This window comes from Brienomyrus brachyistius, chromosome 1, assembly GCF_023856365.1.
Source record: "Brienomyrus brachyistius isolate T26 chromosome 1, BBRACH_0.4, whole genome shotgun sequence".
Taxonomy (NCBI): domain Eukaryota; kingdom Metazoa; phylum Chordata; class Actinopteri; order Osteoglossiformes; family Mormyridae; genus Brienomyrus; species Brienomyrus brachyistius.
This window is the reverse complement of record NC_064533.1, coordinates 37,831,771-37,856,587: the sequence shown is the minus strand read 5'-3', so window position 1 is coordinate 37,856,587 and position 24,817 is coordinate 37,831,771. Positions and strand designations below refer to the sequence as shown.

Below are 24,817 nucleotides of genomic sequence, written 5' to 3'. Positions count from 1 at the left end.
ATGGTATCGATTAAAAGGTATTTAATACATGAGCACTGTATTGAAACCCGACATGGGTATTAGTTTCGGTGCATCCATAATAGTAATGAGCATTTATTTTAAGTGCAATGATAATTTTATTTTAATTTTTTTTTTACAGTGATAACAAACAGGAAATTTTGGAAACAATGTGCTTAAACAGAATTTCTTCATCATCGTTCCACTCCACAATCCGGGCATTGAAAAGATATAATAAAATTTATACTTTATTAATTAATATAAAGACATTTACAAAACCACACATACAAAATGCACACAGTGCAGAGTGTTGAGAGTCGGTTAGAGCTACCCACAGTCTGTAATAACTATGCATTTAACTGGCTCCCCACTGAGCCAATATGTCCCATCTATGTGACCACTCCCATGGTGGTATTTCTGTCGCGGTTCACCATGGACAGCAGACCTGGCCTGATGTCTCACAACAAAGTTCTCATCTTCAAACTTATTTCCATGGTTGGACTTTCCTCCTGTTCCATCCTGCTTGGTTATGAAACCACCCTAAGGGAAGGGAGAAGAAAAAAAAAAAAAAACATTCACTGAGGCAGGCAGCACATGGTACCAATACAGTGTTGAAGGAGGCACCCTAAGCAGATGCCCCAGCTACCTCATCCGACTCCTCTCGAGTAGAGCAGTGGCTCTACTCCGAGTCTCTCCCGAATGACCGAGCTCCTCACCCTATCTCTAAGGGAGAGCCCAGCCACCCTGCAGAGGAAACTCATTTCGGCCGCTTGTACTCGCGATCTCGTTCTTTCGGTCACTACCCATAGCTCATGACCATAGGAGATCACACCATAATATGTGCTGCTCAGCACCCAGACTTGGCAGTTCTCTCCTCTTGAATATCCATAATTCTATTCAATTACTCCAAATCATGCCTTAAAACTCTTCCATTTAAATTAGCTTTCTCCCTTTCATGAACTCTGATTTTGTTACCAAGTTTCTTGTTGTTTAAAAAATTAAGTCATTTAATTTCTGTAAGGTGATCGTGACTGGTCTGAAAGGTGCCCAAAAATAAAATAGTAGTTACTGTTACTACTACTGTTACTACTACTACTACTACTACTACTACTACTACTACTGTTACTACTACCACCACCACCACCACCACCACCACAAGAAATTATGAACAAAAGCAGGCCATTCGGCCCATCAAGCTTGTTTGGGGAGAACTTAACTAAGATTTTAACAACTCTGAGCTATTATCTAGTTCTGATTTAAAGGGATCCAATGTTTTACCTCACACTACACTAACAGGAAGTATCCCATACTCTACACGCTGTGTAAAGAGGTGCTTTCTCAAATCCAGTTTAAAAATGTTCTCCCACTAATTTCCACCTATGGACACAAGTTCTTTTATTTGAACTAATACTGAAGTAACTATTCGGTTGAATAGTATCCAGACCTGTTAGAATCTTATATACCTGGATCATGTCCCCCCCTTAGTCTCTGCTGGAAAACTAAAGATGGCCAGGGGTCTGGGAAGGTTCCACTTGAGTCAAACGGCTCTGGCACTCCTCAAAGATCTTCTTGAAGGACTCTGCCAGTTCTTCATTTTTAAACTTAGCTGCCAGCTGCTCCACCTTCTCATTTTCCTCTGTGGAAACAATAACAGCACCCATATCTACTCACATTTCAAATGAAATGCCCGACACCAGTGTTTCCACATACAATTCTGGGAAAGTGCTATTTAACAAACACCAGCAGCCTTAAAATACACGGCTTATGCAGCTTTTTGCCACCGCTGTGATAGGATTAGCAGTGCTGAAAAAGAAAATCCCAAAGGTGGAGTGAAATGGCCCAGAGCACTAAGTAACAGGGGCACTTAGAAGTGTTTTCTTTAAAGAAAGGCCCCTTTTGAAGAGGGAGGAATTACCAGAGTAGTCGGTGGCAGTCCACACCAGAGCATTGCTGGAGGAACTCATAGGCTTCAGCTCCATAGCCGTGGTGATAGTGTGATTAGCACAAACTTTGAGAACCTGCTCCCTTCGCATGAGGACTCTGTAGTAACATTTTTGTGGCTGGCAGAGGATCTTGATGTCTCCTACACCACGCTCTTTCCACTGGCCCAGGTCACGGTCCCAGCGGTAAAGCTTGGCCCGCGCTTTGAAAAGGACCTCTTCATCTTCCTCACCAGACTTTATCTCCACCTCCAAATAAAAAAACCCAATTAAAAAAAAAAAACCAAAAAAAAAAACTATATTTGCAAAGCACATAAAAATGAATCAGCAAACATAAGAATGAACATTAGGTCAAGTGTTATTATTCATTCAAGACTCTGCATTAAATAATACATTTCATTCAGCAAGCCAACCGGGCAGCAAATGGGCAGCAAATGGGCTCTACGGTGTTACTGGAAAGTAGGGAATAAAGAGAAATAACCCTGCTATGGCTAAGGCTTGTACCTCTGGCAGGTGAACAATAGGCTCAAAATGGACATCGTCACTGGAGGGGACCTCTGCATCGTCATTCTTCCCCTCATCTTCTGTTCGTTGGGACACGATACCAGTCCCAAACACAGTGGCTCCTGCATTAGCCCAAGTAAAACTGCAATCTAGAAACATGAGGAGTGGGAGACAGACATTTTTAGGTCGAGATGAGATTTGTTGAATCTAGATATGATAAAAACAACTGGAGCTATTTATACTATAACTGAACCAACCTTGTTTTCCAAAAGCATATTCCCCTGAACTCTTTGCAAGGTCTGCAAAGGAAACTGTCCCCACTGACTGAATCCCAAATGAAAAAGCATCTGCAAGATGGAAAAACAAATTATCCATGCAGAAAATCTGTGCACGTTTAAGTGAAATAGCCATTTCAGTACACAATAGCGTCCCCAAATGTATAGCTGTACATCTACCTTTAGTGGTGGAGTCTGGCTCATTGCTTTTCTTGGCGGACAGGTCAATGGGGCAGCTATCTCCAGCCACAAAGACTGGGCAAGCATCACTTGTGGAATCAGGCTGGCTTTCAGGGACTATGAGCACGCCCTTAGTCACTTTCACAGTGGCGTCGCTGCTGCTGGACACGGCGGAAAGAGACAACTGTTCTCTCCTCTGTATACCCTGAAATGAAAGAGTAGGATTCAGTGAGTGTTATAATTGTGGACGGTACACAAAAAATAACCTCCAGAAGTCCTTGTACTATTCTGATGTCCCCTGCCTTGTCAGCCTCTGTGTGGGGATGCTGGAGGCACTTGTCTCCGCCCAGTTCAGTTACAGGTACTCCCCCGCAGGTCGCAACTCCATCACCCAGCCCTTTTCCACTGGATTCTACAGGCGAGTGAAAATACAGTATGTCATGAACTATCGTTATACAAGCAGAAAAAGACTGGCCATGACAAAGCAAAATGCAACATTTTTACAAGACTGCTGCCTGAACAATAAAACCTAATAAGGCTCTGTAATGCTTCATTCCATTAAGAAGCATACAGTGCCCTCCATAATGTTTGGGACAAAGGCACATTTTTCCTTGATTTACTCCTTCGCTCCAGAGTTTCAAATTTCAAATCAAGCAATTTAGACATAATTGAAGTGCAAACTCCAGATTTTAATATAAAGTTATTTGCATACATTTCGGTTTCAGCCGTTAGAAATTACAACTCATTTTATACACAGTCCCCCTTATTGCAAGGATCCATAATGTTTGAGACATTTGGCTTCACAGCTGTTTGGGATTATGCTGGTGTGTTTCATTACTACATTAGTGCAGGGATAAGATACCTAGGCTTGCTTCTACCATTTGGAGTCTGTAGTTGCCATTGTTACACATGAGGAGAATAGCTGTGCCAATGAAATAAGGTATTATGAGGCTAAAAAGTAAGAATAAAACTATTTATAAACATGGTTCAGACCTTAGGCTTCCAAAATTATCTGTCTGGAATATCATTAAGAAGAAAGAATGCACTGGTGAGCTCAGTAATCACAAAAGGACTGGCAGGCCAAGGAAGACCTCTACTGCTGGTGTCAGAAGAATCCTCACTCTGGTAAAGAAACATCCCCAAATGCCTGTCCGACAGATCAGTAACAAATCAAGAGGCAGGTGTTACTAATATTTGCAGAAGACTTTATGAACAGAAATACAGAGGCTACATTGCAAGATGCAAACCACTAGTTAACCACAAACACAGGATCGCCAGATTAAAATTACTTTAATTACAGCCTACAGAACTCTGGAAAAAGTTCTTATGAACAGACAAGACCAAGATTAACTGGTAGAGTGATGGTAAGAAGAAAGTGTGTCGACAAAAAGGAACTGTCCAAGATCCAAAGCATACCAGCTCATCTGTTAAACATGGTGGTGGGGGTGTTATGGTTTGGGCATGTATGGCTGCCACAGGTACTGGCCCACTTATTTTTATTGATGATGCAAATGCTGACGGTAGTCGCACAATGAATTCTGAGGTGTATAGAAGCATCTTCTGCTCAAGTGCCAGTAAATGCTTCCAAACTCATTGCACGGTGCTTCATCTTGCACCAAGATAATGATCCCAAACATACTGCTGAAGCAACACAAGAGCTTTTTAAAGCAAATAAAATGGAAAATTTTTGACTGGCCGACATGGAAACTTAAAGGGGCAAGTCCCTGAAACAAGCAGGAGCTGGAGATGGCTGCAGGCCTGGCAGAGCATCAGCAGAGAAGATACTCAGCACCTGGTGAGGTCTATGAATCACAGACCTCAAGCAGCTGCCGTTGAAAATCCCTTGCATGCAAAAGTACTAAATATGACAGCTTTAATATACACACCATTGCTATGTCCCAAACATTATGGTGCCCTGAAATAGGGGGATTGTGTGTAAAAAGTTTTGTAATTTCTACAGTGTGGAACTGAAACTCAAATAACCATGTTAAAGTCTGGAAAGTGCACTTTAATGATATCTAAATTATTTGATTTAAAATGTTATACTGTGGAGCAGAGGAGTAAATCAAAGAAAAATGTATCTTTGTCCCATATATTATGGAGGACACTAATTTAAAGACTAAAAAATGTAGAGTAGGTATTTGTATTCATATACAGCCCTTGCCAGCTTCATTCATACAGGGGGACCCAAGTCATATCAGTCACTCACCTTTCTCCTGCACTGTGGCACCTTCAGCGTTACTGGGATACAGCCTCCCATTAAGCTTCCTCACTGCCATCTCAAAGTCTTCATCTGAAAGAGTAAAAGATGACAGCATTTGAAAATCCTGGCTCTTTGAGACAGCAAAATCATACACAGGAGGATATAGGAGGTAATTTCATAAGCACCTCAGAATGAAACCAGGCAGTGAACCAAGCAAAATCAATGAGAAGCTTGCTAGTTACAAGAAGCTGGCCATCGTCCTCTACTGGTGCCTTTTCAACATATACAGAAAACTTACTAAACTCCCAGTACAATCCTTCATGACTGAACAGACTGGCCTAGCCCATCCCCATCCAGACACTAAATCCAGTTGTCTTTTCAGATTTTCGCGGGTATTTCGAATGTTGTGAGGGTTAGTTACCGTCATCCTCATCATCACTGACATAGTCGGGCTCATTCTGATAACAGAAGAAGGTGACGGGCAGCAGGAGTTCCCGAGCCAGGCGCGCTTGCTCACTGGTGGGCTCACGCACAAACACGATCTGGACATCCTCCACATCTTCACTCTTGTCTGCGATGTCTGTTCTGCCTTTACTGTCACTCGCAACTTCATGTCGTAACACAGAATGCAAGGAGTTACACATAGAAATAACCTAAAGTGAGGGAAAGTCAGCTGCAATTCCAGGAGTTGGTTTCAGGATAACATTCCTATGGATGAAGCATGTTCAAGGATCACTAATTTTCACACCAAAATTAGAAATGGATTCACGGCTGGAAACAGGCCTCACAACAAGCTGTACAAATGAGCAAGAAGAGACCTTTGACAACATGAAGGGGGGTGGGGGGGAAGAAGTTTGGCCGTCTCTGGGGTTAGTTGCACACGGGCCTCAATCCACTGAAGGCATGCAGAAGAAATGCTTTAGTTTTTACATTTTGAGTGTTTCAACTAAAGAGAAGATTTATTCATTAGGACAGAACGCCCCAGATCTCATGTCTGATTCCAGTTCTAACTGCCTTCTGTTGAAGAACATAGTGCAACACGTTTTTCAGCCCTGTCTCCTTACAAACTCTACATAACACCCAAAGGTGCCTCCATGTGGGTGACCCCCACATCACCGTGCAGTGTATCATGCCTGAAGCATGACGAAACCCCTGCATGCACGCTGCTGGTTACCAGGAAGCACCTGGAAAACCTCCATCCATTTTCTGGACAAAGTAAGTCAGCATCTCTCTCTCCGAATGTCCCTTTACGGAAGAAAAAAAAAAAAAACTGGGCCACAATTAAAATGGCTCAGCCACGTTAACGTCGATCTGGACCTTGAAGAGCATGCAGCATGTTAGGGCTTTGTTAACACACCGATCCACACCATCCAGGTTAAATCTGGCAGCCATCACTGCTGACATGTCACTGTGTACACAGTGCAGTGACAGAGTACCTTGAGGTTCGAATCGGTTGGGTGCTGCGCTGGTCCAAAATGCCATTGGATTATCTTTGAAAAGCCTAAAATCCAATCCTAAAAGAATAACGATTGTAGATAAGAAAATTCCAATTTAGGCGATAATACGAAATGTTGGAAAGGGACTCCTGTCTTTCATGCAAACTTTCAAAATACAGCTTAAAGTCAACAGCAGTATATTTGTATTGAATGTACATACATATGCCCGCGCAATCCAGAATATAGTGCGTGTTGGTGTGTATCCCTACTAAAACATACAGAATGATTTATGGAATCTCTAATGTATAGAATTAAAGCTAAAGTGATAGCCACTGGCTTGTTCACTCTCTCAAATAGAATAAAATGCTTATTTGCCAGAGAAATGTACATAACAGAACCACAAGCTGAAGCCTCAAGGCTGGTTCATACTTCTCTGCACAAGCGCAACACTCACGTATCCCCTCTACGTACGCACACACGGAAACAGTTCTCTGGTCAAGCTGCATACTTTGCACATGTGCACAACATGTTGTATTTTTATTACTTATTATTCAGAATAATAATATTCTGATATCCCCTAAGCTCACAAGGTTGGCAACTTTGGCCAGCTGGCTGGCATGAGATTTTCAATTTGAGACAAGTCTGCACTCACTAGGGATGCACCAATTCGATACCTATATTGGGTATCGGTCTGATAATGGCCTAAATAGGTGGATCGGATATCGGAAGCATTGGGCCAATCTATGGGACCGACCTATTTAATAAAATTAAGTTTTTCTGTATTCGTACACGTGCAGAAGCTACGTCAAGTACGCGGAAACTCCGTTATGCATCAGCGGTGCGCAGTTAAACCAGCACGTTTTGTTAAGAAAAACTACAAGAATAGGTAACAGCATGAAGAGAGCCAACAACAAAACGTCATGTGTGGAGGTATTTCACGCTTGCTACACCAACAAGTTCCACTCCTGTTTGCAATATCTGCAAAGCCAATGTTTGCAGTGCTGTTGCCTATCTCTCTGACAAAGTACCTCCAGAAGCATCATACCAGAGAGTGTGAGGAGTTCAACGAAACAAAAACAGGGTACTGTTCGAAGCGGTTAACTCTACAGGCAGCAGTGAAAAAATGTGAGAAACTCCCCACCAATAGTGTAAAAGCGACAAAACTAAGAGAAAAAGGTACTTGAATTCATTGTTCTGGATGAGCAACCCCTCGCGGTTGTAGAAAATGAGGGATTCCACCACATGATTGAACACTCTGAACCAAGGTACAGTTTGCCAAATGTTTTTCTAAGACCGCTCGACCCAAGCTGTACAAAAAAGTATGCAAACATGTATCAAAAATTATAAAAGATGTACCAGCGATAAGCTTCACTACTGATATCTGGAACTCTGATGTGTGCCCATTATCGCTTTTGAGTTTAACTGGACACTGGTTGGACACGAGATGCGAGCCTCAAAGTGCGGTGCTACAAGCTAAATACTTCCACGGATCACACACTGGCGAATCAATTTCAACGGTTATAAAGGTAATGCTTGAACAATGGCACATTCCGTTGATTAAAGGGCACGTAAATTTTGCGGTTATACTTATATTGGAATTGAAATTTCTGTTACTTTACTGTTACCAGGTTGTATTATGTACAAGCCGAATCATTTACTATTTGTGTGTATTTTTTACATTGTTTTCCAAAGTGAGGTATTTAGGTCAAGTATTTAAATCTGATGTCTCCTTAAATATAATCTCTATTTCCTCTCCAAAGTGTGACACACATCTTATTAATCACCGGTATCAGATCGGTACTCAGGATTGGACAATAGCCAAAGCCTAGGTATTGGTATTGGAACCGAAATAGTTGGATCGGTGCATCCCTAGTACTCACACATGCATTTGCATGTATGTAACATTTTTATTACCTTGTAAACAATCTGTAGGGTTTACAAACTACCCCAACATTCATCAAAAGCTTCCATGTTTGCATTTAAAGTGGATGCTAGCGAAGTGATCATGCGCAGAGTATCCACAGCTGCGCAGACAGAAATTTGGAGTGCAGCAGGCGTTCGTCCACAATGACGTCAAATGCGTCATAAACGTTTGAGCGGACACGTCCACCGGTACACATGCGGAGAAGTATGAAACCTTCAGACAACAGGACCCCTACTTTTGCTAGACCACTGATCAAACAGCAAGCATAGCCTACCTCCCTCTGGAACTCTGAATGCAGGCATCATGGGACTTAGTGAGGGCTGAGAGGCACTGACGGAAATCTTGAAGCTTGGGGATGAATCAGGGAGTGCTTTCTCTTTTGGTTTAATCTTACTGGAAACATTCTGTGTACAAGATGTTGGGCTTCCAAAGATTTTTTGGACAGAGTCTGAGCCAAAGATAAATTTTGGTGGTGAAACCACAGCTGCAGATGGGTTATGAGAGTGTGCCATGAATAGGGCAGCCGTCATACTGTCTGAGGTACATGACCCATGAGAAAGATTTTCTTGAGAAGTTTCTTTCAACATCACAGCAGCAGGCTTCAAAGAGAGAGCCTCTTGTGAGGGAGCTTCCCCAGGTGAAATGGGTGAGACCAGAACCTTGTTTTCCTGAGCATCCTTAGCTTTCTCAAAAGCATCTTTAAAAGAATTTGCTACTTCCTGTGATTTAAAGCGAACAGCCAGTTGCTCAATGATACCCTTGCCTTCTGCAAAGTCAAAAGCACTCCACACCCATGCCTTTTCGGCACCTTTCATGGGTTCCAGCTTCATGTCAGAGGTAATCCAATGATTAGCACACAGTTTGAGCACCTGATCTCGCCTCATAACAAGCCGTACACATTTGGAATCATTGTTTTGCAGTATTTTGATATCCCCAATACCCCTCTCTTTCCACTGCTGAAGATCTTTAGAATAACGGAACAACTTTGCTCTGTGGATGAACACCACCTGTTCATTTTCCTCACCTGTAGAGATATCCACCAGATCAGGTAAGGGCACAATGGGTTCAAAAAACTGCCCATCCCTGTCGTCTTCTTGAGTTGTTTCAGATTCCTCATCTGTGCCAACAGATATTCTGCTCTGGTTAACTCTTGATGGAGATTTGGTGGGGGTGACAATAGGCTGGAAACTGAAGTTGAAATCAGATGTTGACTCTCCAAAACGAAACAATGCCCTCTGAACAGGACTGTTACATGATGGGGAAGCACACAGAGAGGCTTCTGAACCATCATGCAAGGGTTCTTTTTGCAAGTTATAATCTTCCCATTCCAAAGTAGGGATTGTACTGTCCGCATTGCTTTTGAGGACCAACCTCGAAGTGTCGGAAGCAGTTGCAGTACTGACTTGACCTTCATCTTGGCTGATTTTTGCTTTATCATCAGTCAAGAAAGATTTCAGATGTTTTAAGCCAGATTTCATCTTTTCTGCTTTTTGAATGAGATGTGCGGTTCTTCCAGAGTCAATCAGTTTGTGAGGAGTCTGCAAAGGTATATCCAGGAGAAGTTTCTGACACTCCTCAAACTTTAGCTTAAATTCTTTTGCCAAGTCTGGTGTTTTAAACTTGGCAGCAAGCTGCTCCGGCTTGGCATCACCATCAGAGAAATCATTAGCAAGCCACATCCAAGCTCTATCAGATCCAGAGAGAGGCTTCAGATTCATAGTGGTGTTGATCCAGTGGTTGGCACAAACCTTGAGCACCTGTTCTCTCCTCATAAGCACTCTAAGCCTTCCATTTTCTTTGTTTTTCAGAAACTTCAGATTTCCAACACCTCTCTCTTTCCACTGGCTAGAATCTGCATCAAATCTAAAAAGCTTAACACGCTGAGAATACAACACATCCTCGTTTTCCTCCCCTGTGACCAGATCCACTTTCTCTGGCATCTTGACTACAGGTTCAAACTGAATGTCATCATTCTCCTCAGTCTTGTACATGTCATCTTCATCTTGAACAGAGGAATTCATTTTAACAGGAGGCTGAAGTGATGTAGAAACCTGTTCACTTCCTTGGGTGAAGCCTTTAAAGTCAGGGTCGTTATGCTGAAATTGAAAGTCACCCTGAGAGGATCTGCTTAAATCTGCAAATGTTAATGTGTACGGTTTGAAATGAAATGTTGGACCTTCGCCTTGTTCACCTTGAGCTTGAAAATATGACTTGGTGACATCTGTACCATGGTTTTCTTTTTCTTTAGATTCATTACTAGAGTTTTCTGGAAAGGATTCAAAAGTGGCTATTGAAGTCTTATATGAAGAAATCTCTTTTACAGGTTCCTGAATTCCAAACTTAAACCCCCCAGTAGGGGTTGGCATTGAAAAAGAAAAGCCACTGCTAGAAGAAGAGGTGGGCGACTTCAGTTCAACCATAGATGGATGGGGACCCTTCTCGTCAGCTTGACCAAATTTAAAGTTGCTGGGATCACTGAACCTAGGAAATTGCTCTGGCGATTTCAGATTTGAACTAAAGCCTGAACGTAAAGGTGTGGCTTTGAAGCTGGCACTTGAATTAGGGGTCCTACAGGAAACACAGTGAATTGAAGAGGATTCATTTCTTGTCAAACATTTCTCACAATCCCATGGTTCATCTAACATCTGGATTTTGAAGGGAGCCTGGCAGGTAACACAATGAGTTGCATTGGCCTCATTCCTAACTGCACAAATGTCACAATCCCACTTAGAAGACATGCAAGAATTTGGAGCCTGACAAGCAATGCAGCACTTTGCAGCGGCCTCGTTCCTTACTGCACAAGTCTCACAATCCCACTGATCAGACTTCTTGGTAAATTGAGCACCAAACCCACTGCTGGATGAACTACTAGCTGGTTTCACTGCAGATGTGGAATCCATCAAAGACTTGCGGTTAGGATTTGGAGCCTGACAAGCAATGCAGGAAGTTGCAGTGGCTTCATTCATTACTGCACAAGTGCCACAATCCCACTGACCAGGCTTCTTGGTAAATTGAGCACCAAACCCACTGCTGGATGAACTACTAGCTGGTTTCACTGCAGATGTGGAATCCATCAAAGACTTGCGGTTAGGATTTGGAGCCTGACAAGCAATGCAGGAAGTTGCAGTGGCTTCATTCATTACTGCACAAGTGCCACAATCCCACTGACCAGGCTTCTTGGTAAATTGAGCACCAAACCCACTGCTGGATGAACTACTAGCTGGTTTCACTGCAGATGTGGAATCCATCAAAGACTTGCGGTTAGGATTTGGAGCCTGACAAGCAATGCAGGAAGTTGCAGTGGCTTCATTCATTACTGCACAAGTGCCACAATCCCACTGACCAGGCTTCTTGGTAAATTGAGCACCAAACCCACTGCTGGATGAACTACTAGCTGGTTTCACTGCAGATGTGGAATCCATCAAAGACTTGCGGTTAGGATTTGGAGCCTGACAAGCAATGCAGGAAGTTGCAGTGGCTTCATTCATTACGGCACAAGTGCCACAATCCCACTGACCAGGCTTCTTGGTAAACTGAGCACCAAACCCACTGCTGGATGAACTACTAGCTGGTTTCACTGCAGATGTGGAATCCATCAAAGACTTGCGGTTAGGATTTGGAGCCTGACAAGCAATGCAGGAAGTTGCAGTGGCTTCATTCATTACTGCACAAGTGCCACAATCCCACTGACCAGGCTTCTTGGTAAATTGAGCACCAAACCCACTGCTGGATGAACTACTAGCTGGTTTCACTGCAGATGTGGAATCCATCAAAGACTTGCGGTTAGGATTTGGAGCCTGACAAGCAATGCAGGAAGTTGCAGTGGCTTCATTCATTACTGCACAAGTGCCACAATCCCACTGACCAGGCTTCTTGGTAAATTGAGCACCAAACCCACTGCTAGATGAACTACTAGCTGGTTTCACTGCAGATGTGGAATCCATCAAAGATTTGCGGTTAGGATTTGGAGCCTGACAAGCAATGCAGGAAGTTGCAGTGGCTTCATTCATTACGGCACAAGTGCCACAATCCCACTGACCAGGCTTCTTGGTAAATTGAGCACCAAACCCACTGCTGGATGAACTACTAGCTGGTTTCACTGCAGATGTGGAATCCATCAAAGACTTGCGGTTAGGATTTGGAGCCTGACAAGCAATGCAGGAAGTTGCAGTGGCTTCATTCATTACGGCACAAGTGCCACAATCCCACTGACCAGGCTTCTTGGTAAATTGAGCACCAAACCCACTGCTGGATGAACTACTAGCTGGTTTCACTGCAGATGTGGAATCCATCAAAGACTTGCGGTTAGGATTTGGAGCCTGACAAGCAATGCAGGAAGTTGCAGTGGCTTCATTCATTACGGCACAAGTGCCACAATCCCACTGACCAGGCTTCTTGGTAAATTGAGCACCAAACCCACTGCTGCATGAACTACTAGCTGGTTTCACTGCAGATGTGGAATCCATCAAAGACTTGCGGTTAGGATTTGGAGCCTGACAAGCAATGCAGGAAGTTGCAGTGGCTTCATTCATTACGGCACAAGTGCCACAATCCCACTGACCAGGCTTCTTGGTAAATTGAGCACCAAACCCACTGCTAGATGAACTACTAGCTGGTTTCACTGCAGATGTGGAATCCATCAAAGACTTGCGGTTAGGATTTGGAGCCTGACAAGCAATGCAGGAAGTTGCAGTGGCTTCATTCATTACGGCACAAGTGCCACAATCCCACTGACCAGGCTTCTTGGTAAATTGAGCACCAAACCCACTGCTGGATGAACTACTAGCTGGTTTTACTGCAGTATCTTCTGAAGATATCTTTGGAGATAACTTTTTAGTTACCTGCACAAAGCCAGCAGTGGTCGAGTCGGTGGTAGTCCCAAACTTGAATGATGTAGGTATTTGTGGAAATGATCCAAATCCCATTGATGCAGAATCTGAGCCTGATGTTTTCGGAACGTGTGTACCAAACTGAAAAGTAAAAGCCCCCAAAGCAGGTATGGGAGCTACAAACCCTTTACCATCAGCAGATTTGATTTCTGGCTTGATTTTCACATTTGGGTTAGCATTCTGGCAGGCAGCACATGACATAGCTGTAGAAGAGTTTCTTATACAACAGACACTACACTCCCACTCTCCCTCTTTCTTTGCAAACTGGGCCCCAAACTCTGAGATGTCTCTCTCGTCCACTGTCTGAGAGACCACACATTTAGGGGAGACATTCTGTTTTTGGTCTTGTCGTATAGACATCCGGGCCTGGTCAAACTTGCCCTTGAAAAGGGCTGCCTCTTCAACAGTTTTAAAACGGATGGCTAGCTGCTCCGGCTTTGGTATCTCATCTGCATAATCGACTGCATGCCAAACCCAGGATCTGTCGGAGCCAGCATTGAGCTTAAGCTCCATATCCTCAGTAATGTAGTGGTTGGCACAGATTTTCAGCACTTGGTCTCTCCTCATTAGGAGGCGGACCTTGCCTGATGTCTTGTGCCTCAATATTTTGATACTGCCAATGCCCCTCTCTTTCCACTCCTTACTGTCACTTTCAAAGCGGAAGAGTTTGGCTCTGCTACAGAATATCTCCTCTTCCTCCTCTTCTCCAGTTTTTACATCCACTTTATCTGGCAGAGGAATGATAGGTTCAAAGTGAGGGCCATCCTCTTCCTCTTCTACTCGAGTACTGTCATTGTCACTTTCAATACCCTTTTCATCCCGCTGCTTTCTGTTTGCCTTGTCCACTCTATCCAACATTTTAGACATACCTGTGAAAGTGAATGGCTTTTCTTTCTCAGCAAATATGTTCTGGTTACTTGGACTCTGTGTAGCACTGGTAGGTGAAATCCCAGAGGAATCTTTATAGCCAAAACTAAAGATCCCACTCTGGCCAGGTATCTGGTCTTCATCAGGACACGTCTCCCCTAGAAACCCTTCAGTTCCTATATGCATATCAGAGGTCAAAGGCCTCAGAAGACTTTCATTGTTTTTTGCTTGAGCAGATGAGAAGGTAAAATCTCCATCATTTGATTTGAAATTTGAATTGAATTTGAAGGCAGCTGCTGGGGTAGACTGGGCTATTACTCCAGCTTTAAGATGCACAGCTGGGCTTGGCTGGTCAAAACCAGCCTTCACAAGGTCATGGAATTTTTCTTCCCCACATTTCGGTGGTTGTGGCTGTGACTTTGACTTGGTGAAATAACCGGGCTCAGGTAGAGTGGGATTAGTAGTGGACTGAGAAACAGCATGGTTATAGTAGTCCTCGCCGTAGGGGGAGAGAAGGCTAGGTGCTGGCTGATCAAAGTGCAAAGGAGCACCATACAGCTGGTCATGGGGATACATGCGTGGCTGGGGGGGAAGACTGTTCATCCGATACACTGGAGCCTAGAAAGAGATGGGTCCATTTTAAATCAAGTAGTAAAATTATACAGGACAACAGAATATTACGCACTGCTTGAATTATAGTAATACATCTTGTATTTACTTTTGTAACTTATTCCAATAATACAGCACATACATTTTACATTACATTAATAAAGAAAAAACACATACCTTAGTTGGGGTTAAATTGGTAGCTGTACGAAGGAGGTACTGAGAATTATAAGCAGGAGGCTGACTGTAATACCCAGAAAGACCAGTTGTAGCCACTATAAGGAGATAAAGTGTTATACTTCTGACAAATTATCCCAGACAATAGCTTTACAGACTTAATTTCCACATAAATGCCATAAAATAGGATTAGGGTTAAACATATTTATCCAGAACAGGGGTGCAGAGGGAAATTGATATGTAATATAATGTTGATAAATGCTCAAAGACTTATCAAAACAGCAGCAATTATGTTTCTTAAATTTGGAACTTTAAGAAATATTGCGTCAGTATTCTGAGGAGCTGTAGCCATAAAAATAGAAATACAATGGTTCCTCAGTACTCAGAACTCATTACAACTCGAATTTCTTAAAAGTCGAACCAACCACCTCGAAAAAAAATGACAAAGATCTCGATCTGAATCTCAGAAGTCGAACCGTGAACGCCGACCTAAGATAACTTGCACGCGTGAAGAAATGAGTCACCCGGCACATCTTTCAGCGGAAACAAAGGATAACGCTTCAGTCTCAGCCTCGCATTCGCTGTGATAATATCGTTTGTTAGTGCCTTTTTTTATTGAAAATATCACCATCAGGTAATACACTGTACTTTATATCATTTTGGTAGCCATTGCTCACCAAAAAAAAGTTACGCAATAGTTGTATAAAATGTTATAACCAAAAAGTTTTGCGCTTTTATGAAAATTAACGAATACAGAATAAAAATTAACAATGGACCTCATAGCATAGTCTAGTGTTGGCGCTCGCTGTGTCTGAATTTATGAAAAAGGTGTCATTGGTTTAAATTTTTTTTTTTTTTAAACTTTACACATCGTTTGAATACATTTTTAGGTGTAATTTTTATTTTAGGTGTAAAACATCCATCCATCCATCTTTCAAACCGCCTATCTTCCCGGGTCGTGGGGGGTCCGGAGCCTATCCCAGAAGCTATAGGCACAAGGCAGGGAACAACCCAGGACGGGGGCCAGCCCATCACAGGACACTCACACACCATTCACTCACACATGCACTCCTACGGACAATTTAGTAACTCCGATTAGCCTCAGCATGTCTTTGGACTGTGGGGGGAAACCGGAGTACCTGGAGGAAACCCCACAACGATATGGGGAGAACATGCAAACTCGGCCGAGGTGTGAGGTAACAGTGCTATCCACTGCACCACCATGTGACCCCAGGTGTAAAACATTTACCTGTAGGTGTAATTTTTTTGGGGCCGGGAACCAATTAATTGGTTTTCCAGTATTTCTTATGGGGAAAATTCGATCAGAACTTGAACTTTTTAGAATTCGAACCCGAGACCCGAGTTCTGAACGGATTAAGTTTGAGTTCTGAGGTCCCACTGTATTATGTTTCTATAACGCAATGATCCACTACCCTCTGAGGAATATAGGTGATTATGTTAATCTGAGGTCTGTTAAAAAGAAGGGAAAAAAGTGCTCAAAAGCTGGGAAAAAGAACAGCCTTGGTGAATTACCTGTGAGGGGGGCACCGTGCAAGTTCTGGGCCGGTGAAAAAGACTCCCCTTGAGATTCCACTTTGTGGGCGTCCACAGGTACCCGAGGGTTGGTGGATGCCATGGATCCAGACCAGTTGTGTAGCTCATTCTGTGTACCAATTAGAGACAAGCTTGACATCTGACAACTTCTCCAACACCTGGAGGACACAAGCTGCACCATGCAACACAACTGGCATGAGCAAATGATGCCTACTAAGTTCTGCCCACAGGCTAACCCTAACCGCCCAGAAGGGGCAGAAAATGTTCCACATAGAAGGCACTAAACCTGCAGGAAGGCCCAGAGAATGACACATCCAAGACAACATTCGTAAGTAAATTCGAGATGGCATGCCAACCGTTAGGGCCTCCATTTCTTGGAACAACATCTGGAACATAGACGTCTGGTCCTCAGCCCATTGAGGAGGGGTCTTAGGTGAGAACTAGAAAACAGAGCGAGAGAGCAGATCCTGGGGTAGGGTTCTATGAAGCATGGTGAGAAATTAAGGATGTTACTGCATCCTGATACGTCTAACATACCACAAGCCTTTTTGAGGGTGAAGCCACACTCTTGGCTGGCAAGGACCTAGAGCTCAGTGAGGAGGGATCAGAGGGCTCCGGCAGCACAAAGATGGGACTAGTGCCGGGCTGCAACTCCTGACAGGCAGCCTCAACTTCCAGGGCCTCTGTACCCTCCCCCAGCTGCTGCCTGACCTCGCTCAGCCAATCCATGAGTTCCTCCATTGAAAGCATTGAGCATTGCAGCTGCACCTAGTGTTCAGTTATTGCACACACATACATTTGTCATTATTTAAGCACTGAGAAAAGCACAGATACGGATTCAATAAATATGTCAGCACGGCAAAATATCATGGTTCAGAACATGGATTTGTAACCTAAGGGTTGAATCCCTGCTTCTGTCCATGAGGTACTCATCCTAATCAGCTCTAAGCAGCATCACATCACAAGGGTGGAGGAATGGCAAGCCTCACCTTCTCAAGATCGGCAGCATCGGCTTGGCACACCTTGGTTAAATACTTCCGTATCTTCTGAAGATATTCAGCTTTTTCTGAACTGTTAGCCGCCTCTTCACGCCTTTTAAAGATCTGCAAAGAGTATCTCACGTGATCGTAAACACACTTAGGTAAGAAGCATGGGTCTACGCAAAAGGCAGCCGGGCCCAACACACCTGTGCCAAATGCCAGAATGCAGAAATGGTCTTGGTGTTCTCCAGGATAGAAATTGCGTGCTCTGTCTCTCCCTTGATATCCTGGAGCACCGCAAAGACTGTTTCTGCCTCGTTTTCATACCCAACGACAGCCGATACCTGAGGGAGGAACAGCTTCAAAAATTAGTGCCATACAGAGGAGTCATTTATCAGGCAATTTGGGAAGACATCTAAATTTACCTGAATATCTTTATCAGGAACGTGTGGAAACAAGGGCTCGAGTGGTATAGGAATACCCCGGTTTGCCTTAATGTCTTGAAGCAAGGGCTTCACAACAGCCCAGTAATGCACACTACGACCAATATAAGCCCTCTTGTCACAGGACCTCAGGCTATGACCCTGGGAAACAGGTGGAAGAGGTCGTATCAGCACAGGTCAGTTTCTAGCAATAAATTTCATGGCATTAAAACCTTAAGAAATCCAATGCTCATCTGGGCACAGGCCAGTAAAAATACCCACCTCTGATTGGTCTATAATATTCCAATTTCATTTTATATTTAGCTCTGTCTACAGGCAAAGAAACCAGAGGGACAGTCCCACAGTGAGAACGTTCTAAATTACACTTCTGAGACGCAATCGTAAAGCACACGTCTCCGGTGCTGCTGGAGAAGAGCAGCGGCAGATGTACCATGTAACTGAGGTGCTGTGCCCAGCATATGAGCAGTGCCGGCTGCAGACCGTGTAGCGTCCCTATCCCCTTCAGGGTGTCCAGCCCACACTGGATGGTCTTCTGCACCCTCGCCGTGTTCGACAACCTAGAGAACCACCCACACAATTCCTTTGGTGAGAACAGGGGCTTTAATTTTGAGGTCTATTTATTACAAAAAAAAGTTAAGCTCAGCACCAGAAAGGCTTTGAAAACATTAAATAAAACCTTTTAAAAGCCCCCATTACTGCAACACCTTGCTATCTCCCATCATGTGTCTCAGTGACATGGAACAAGCTAAAAAATGTTCTCCATCACTGTATCTTGACTGCCCTCTATTGTAGCCACTGATAAGCTGGAAAGCTTTGGCCACCTGGGCTACAGAAACTCACGTCACTTTTCGGTTGATGAAACAACAAGCGTCGTCCCACCATTCACTCTGTCTCTCTGTGGCTAATTGCCCTATGATCTGCAAGGGCAAACAGCAAGGTGGCAGAACGCCGTGGCCTGTCTGCAGCAACGGGCTGGTGAACACTACGCCACACAGGAACACCTAGAACAGAGATTCAGGAAGGCTCTTCAGTAAAACTATCTTGGATTAGAAACAGAACATCAGATAAAACTGATTCTGGTTATATTGTATGTTCTATGCCTGGAATGTGGGTTTAATCCAGAGCAGAGCAAAACCGTACCACTGGCAAGAGTGATAATTCATGAGGAAAAAGTTAATCCATGAGATGATTAACTACCCTGCAATGAAGTAACAGGTTATCCCTGTGCAACCACAAGAGTCTGGTGACAAATGGAAATGAAGGGGGGGGGGGGGAGGAAACACACACACACACACACACCACCATGCAGTTGTCACTTGGGCTAAAAATACTGATAACATCCAGTAGCACTAACACAAAAACAGGGCACAGATGAAACACTGACATCGGCAGTCAACTATGTAGGCGGATTTTTGAGCAAGTGGCGAGTGTTCAGAGCCTCCAGAGACAGGTGCATTATGGTGACTAGCGATTGATTAAGTCCTACAGTACAGCATCAACATGGAGTCATACACAAACCGCATGTTTTACAAGAGTTCCTCAGCTGTATCATCCTACTCAAATGTAACAGTCCTAGTTACATGTTTCAGGACAGCTGATCAGGGAATAGGGACAAATAAGGCAGAACAGGATGGAGAAAGGTTAGGCAGCAGACCGAAAGCAGCCACCTTTGATATGAGCAATCCATTACCAATCCCATTGTAATTAAGATATGAATACCGTAATTAAGATTATACATGATATTTACATAATGAACAAATGGGAAACAAAATCATTTACTGTTTTTCCACTGACTGAGCAAATAAGCAGATTTTAACAAGCATGTGTTTAAGTACTGCAGCTGCCACAGAATGGCAGTAAGTAGGGGCCACTCCCACCCAAACTTCAGCACCAGTCCATAACCCTCTGGAATCGACTGCATTGTCTGTTGTGTATTTCAGTTACACAACAAAAAGTAAACCATGTCACCATCTTTGTTTTACCTTCATCGGGGGTGTGTAGCACTGCCCTCACCTGAAGATCGCTATTCGTATTCTAAGTAGCTGCATTTTCACGTATTCAAATCGCATTCGCATGGCAATTAGATGAACAACACAACGGTGAAACGCGATCCAGATACATCCCCATCAGCGCCATGAAAGGGGGGGGGGATGTGGCCAGGTGTGAATGGTTCATGCATACACATGGAAGCTCCTACATATTCAATGGCAGGAGCCCAGAAATAGTGACGAGTTAGGTATTTCTTATTTATTTATCCAACTGAATGTTGCAGCTACACCATTTAAGAACAGAGGAAGCATTACCTCAAGGTCAAGCAGACAAATGGATTCAGTGGCATTACTGTCTAGTTTGAAGGTTTCCTGGCTGTGGCGGGGAAACAATTTTTTGAGCCAGGCCCCAAAACAAGGTCTGCGACCCAAGAGCACCAACTGCAAGCCCAGCCAGGTCAGCTCCTGCAGGCTCTCTCCACACAGCAAGACTGCATCTAAAGGAAATAAATATTTTCATTAAGCAGCCAATTCAATTCCTCACTGTTAGATTTCAGTTTACACTATAAAAATGTAAATCAGTTGATAGACTCCTGCCCCCATTTTTAAATGTATTTTTTTAAACCGATCTCATGGCAGTGCTAATGACAGATAATTAGTTGACATCTTACCACTATCCAGTTTCTCAAGGTCGCTTATCTCTGGCATCTTTGTGCTCACACCACGTATGTTGTCATTGGCAATGAAGGATTGGTGAGCTGGACACAGTTGACCAAAGAGGTCCTCAAACAGAAGCTTCTTCCCAGGCTCATTGCCGAGGTCCTCCACAATCTTCTTGAAGCATTCACCCTCCTGGGCCAGGCTCAGAAGCATGTGCCCAGACTGGCTTTTGCGATCACAGGCCAGGAGATCCAACAGCTGACTGGCAGCTGGCTCCCCTTTAGAAGGTCTGCTCTTCGGTCTGGGAATCTGGGGCAGGAGTATGCGACTCACGTCACAATGACTCAGTTTCTCAGAGTGTTCTTAATGTGTGGTTTGAAAACAGAAGAAATATACCACCCGATGGGCTCACCTGATAGGCTAAAAGGTAGCATAATGATGCCAGCTGCACTCCAAGCTTCTTCTGATACTCTCTGTTGTGCACCATCTTCAGGAAGAATGTTCCAGCGTACAGGTATAGGTGACCTCTGAGCTCGGAGAGCAACTCAGTAAGCCCGTTTGCAGTATTACCCGATGCCATCTTCACAGACTGCATGGCTTGGTCGAAACTGCAGATATGGCAAAAAACTTCACAAATAGAAAATGGTTCATCTTGGCCATTACAGTAGACAATGTACTACACCAAAACACCATATTTTCCAAGAGAATTCCCACCTAAACTTAAATCAGAAGACTACCGTTAACTTGGTTTTATAAAGGAATAAAATAGAGAATATGTCCATTCCCACCAGAAGAACTAGACGTTCTTCCCAATCAGGACAGCCTATGAACTCTGAACCAGGAACTAGGTTCCTGGACCTTCGTAGCAGAGCACCTAACACTTATTGATCTGCCCAGTAGGAGTCCTACCTTTGCAGGGTTTTCACACTCTGCTCCACCCCTGGCTCAAACAGAGTCAGTCTTAGCAAGTTGCAATGGGCCAAGAGCAACTCCCTTCTAAGCAAGGAACACAAACTGTGATTGGACAGCACACTGGGCTGGGTCAAGTATTCCTGCAAGAGAGAAAGCGGGACCGCCCTGTCATTAAACCGCACACTCCCAATCTGCCTGTTTACACGAGGCAAGGCAAAAACAGCACACCTGAACTGTCTGCATGACTGTGGAGTACCAGTCCAGGCTGTATCGCATGTCCCTTTTCCTCCCCACAGCAAGGCAGTGGTCAACTGCTTCCTTTAACTGCCCGTCAGAACAGTACAGTTGCACCAGCTTCACGTTGATGTAGGGGTCACTTGGGCACACCTTCAGCTGAGACTTCAGCAGGTTAAACAGCTGGTTCCTGCCTCGCTGACCCTGTGCACTGAGCAGCTTCTCCTGCAGCAGTTATGAGATACTGAACATGAGCAGGAATAATTTGATGATCCTCATTATCATTTAGGTGACCACAAGTCTGTTTAAACAAAGCCACCTTCAGCTGGAAGACAGTACGATGGTTTGGTAGAAGCTTGGCTGCCTTGTCCACCCAGAACTCTGCCCTGCTGTCTGTCTCTGGCAAGTCACAGAGCAGCTCAGCCACTTTGAGAACGACATCCTTTTGTCTTGGGTCCAGATCCACAGAGCGCTGCAGGGCGGCAAGCTGGTTTATACAGAGCACTGCTCCAAAACATGAGCATGACACATGACAGCAAACACAGCACTTCTGTTCTCAAGTTCTAAACTCACAGTTGATTTTGCAATTAAGGGAGCTAGAATCTCAAAGCCATGCGTGAATGGTCTTTGCTTCTTGGAATACACACTGCCACCCCACACCTACCCACAAAGACAGGCAGACAGACCTTGTAACAGCCCACAGCCTTGTTTACATCTCCTTCCTTCTCAAAGATCAGCCCCAACAGTCTGTGTGCCTTCGGGTCTCTCTCCTTAACGCCCAGGTACGCTGACACATGTCTAAACAGAGATCGGATTGTGTGTAAAACGGCAGCATAGGGAGAATCGATTAGCACGTGTACAGAACCTCACCTCTTAGCCTGCTCGTGCTCTCTGTTCTGAAGGAATTTTTTGGCTAGGAAGAAGCACTTCTCCGGCGCCTGTAAATCGGAAACACTCGAAAAGTGATACAGGATACAAGCGCAGGTAGCACTCCTGACGAGTATCAAAACTCATTCTAAAGTTTCTGATTTGTTAATAAGCGGACAACCAAGAAACATCCCAGCTGGACATGCGAGTACCATGTTCATAAAAATTAAAATAAGTTAATCATACTGAAGAGCGGCGTCTAGTTAGCCAGCTACAACCGCTAAGTTGTCCAAAAGCGTCCCGGTATGTCGCCTGTGGATACTGTGTCAGAGATTTCATACGAACGCGCCTTGCGACTACAACTGGCCGGGTGCTGAGGGGCAGGCCTGCTACTACCGAGCAACCCGAGTCGTTTTCGCTCACCTCCTTCACCGTAGGGGACGCATTTCGCACTGAGTATAGGAAGCGGTCCGCGTCAGCTCCGTTTTGCTGCATTGGTCCGGACGGGTAATTTTGAGATCTACGCTTTTAAACCTTTTTATTTGCCGAAACACGCACTGACACAACCCGCCGGAAGGAAGTCCTTCTGCCGCGTCGTATTATAACGCTACGCGCGGGTTCACGCGTCACAACACTATGCGGACACGTGGTTAGCAGTAAGTTTCCCATTGGCTGATCCGAATACCCTCTCTCCAGTCCGTCCATGTTCCGTTTTTTATTCTAGTGTGGTAGTAACGGTGTTTTGTAGGTAAATATACCCGAGATCTCATGTGTAAATAATCACCCTATTCGTTCTACGAAAGGCGCGTATTTTTAATTAAATATTTTGATATCTATTTATATTTTTATCAGCTTCAAAAACGTATACGTTACATTAGTGTAATTACGCTTGTTTAATTAATGGTCCACGCTTTCCCGGGAAGAGTATTGTTTTGAAATTTTAAGTCCTTCGGTGTTAGCCAGTTCGTAAAAGACACACAGCTGTGTAGAAGTGTATGGAGGGATTGAAGTGGAGTACGTGTTTGTGGATATTTATTTAAATAAAAAACTACCTGCGTGAATTAAGGAAAGGCTTTGCAGTCCTAGGAAGTATCCACAAGAGGGCAGTGCATTGGTTTATTTACACAACAGAACAGTATATCCATCCATCCATCCATTTCCCAGTAGTCCGGAGCCTATCCCGGAAGCAATGGGCATGGAACAACCCAGGACAGGGGGCCAGTACATCGCAGGGCACACTCACACACCAGTCACTCACACATGCACACCTATGGGCAATTTTAGTAACTCCAATTAGCCTCAGCATGTTTTTGGACTGTGGGGGGAAACCGGAGTACCAGGTTTTGCAGGTTGACAGACAGGTGCATGCAGAATGCTCATGGGCATGTGGTGGGTTGATATTATGAGTTTGTTGTTTCTTGCCTGGTTAAGATGATTGGTGGTTTTGGGGCAGAAAGTATTCCTGAGTTTGTAAGTATGGATGTAAATATTCCTGTAGCGCTTTTTAGAGGGCCGGGGGGTAAACAAGTGGTGACAGTTGTGTTGGATCACTGGACATGGTGGTTGGGCTCCGGAGACATTGAGTGCCATGGGTGTCCTCCAGAGTTGGCAAGTTGGGTCCCAGAGACGCTCAGTGCTGCCTTGCTGATCCTCTGTAGGGTTTTCCTGTCCATGGTGTTACAGCCTGAGAACCATTCTGAGATTCAGTGTGTCGGTATACTTTCAATGCTGCAACAGCAGAAAGTCACAAGCAGATGACCAGTGCTGTGCTGTTGATCATCTATATCAGGTCCTCTGACAGGTGGATGCCCATAAACTTGAAGGTTAAGCCACTTTCCACCATTTCTCCACTGATGCTGTTTGGAGCAGCTACCTCACTGCCCTTCCTGGTTTTGATGGTATTGACAACCAAGCAGCACCATCCTGTGTGGGGCTGCACTTCATGCCTGTGAGCTAACTCATCATTGTCAGTCCTATCACTGTGGTGTCATTTGCATGTTTAATGATCATACTGGGGTTGCGGGCAGGTATGCAGTCATGAGTGAAGAGGGAGTACAACAAGGTGGTCAGCACACAGCCCTGTGGTGAGCCGGTGCTCATTGACAAGCAAGCTAAAAATCATGTTTGCATGGTACCAAAGTGACCCTTTGCCATGGCTTTCAATGCTGTAGAAATATGGTT

The 24,817-nt window shown here is 44.2% G+C and overlaps 1 protein-coding gene across 3 annotated transcripts; it reads right to left on the bottom strand.

The window, feature by feature from the left end:
- Positions 1-116: 116 nt before the first annotated feature.
- On the bottom strand, positions 117-23,251 carry LOC125748174 (E3 SUMO-protein ligase RanBP2-like). 3 transcript variants are annotated; one of them, XM_049024116.1, is made up of 29 exons: positions 23,060-23,251; positions 22,640-22,707; positions 22,456-22,567; positions 22,089-22,241; positions 21,764-21,994; positions 21,533-21,675; positions 21,036-21,231; positions 20,635-20,932; positions 20,279-20,460; positions 18,816-18,976; positions 18,406-18,532; positions 17,958-18,116; positions 17,739-17,876; positions 17,542-17,655; positions 17,090-17,320; positions 16,909-16,992; positions 16,532-16,661; positions 15,002-15,096; positions 8,734-14,833; positions 6,536-6,613; positions 5,521-5,706; positions 5,106-5,189; positions 3,199-3,308; positions 2,897-3,101; positions 2,699-2,788; positions 2,442-2,590; positions 1,913-2,186; positions 1,461-1,633; positions 117-537 (listed from the first exon to the last, which is right to left on the bottom strand). In XM_049024116.1, exons 1-28 carry the CDS (start codon positions 23,129-23,131, stop codon positions 1,497-1,499), a joined length of 10,107 nt encoding a protein of 3,368 aa, XP_048880073.1. In that variant the 5' UTR covers positions 23,132-23,251; the 3' UTR covers positions 117-537; positions 1,461-1,496. The 3 variants fall into 3 exon arrangements, with proteins under 3 accessions (XP_048880073.1, XP_048880134.1, XP_048880223.1); XM_049024177.1 differs by lacking the exon at positions 6,536-6,613; XM_049024266.1 differs by lacking the exon at positions 6,536-6,613 and having other exon boundaries at positions 9,484-14,833.
- Positions 23,252-24,817: the final 1,566 nt, after the last annotated feature.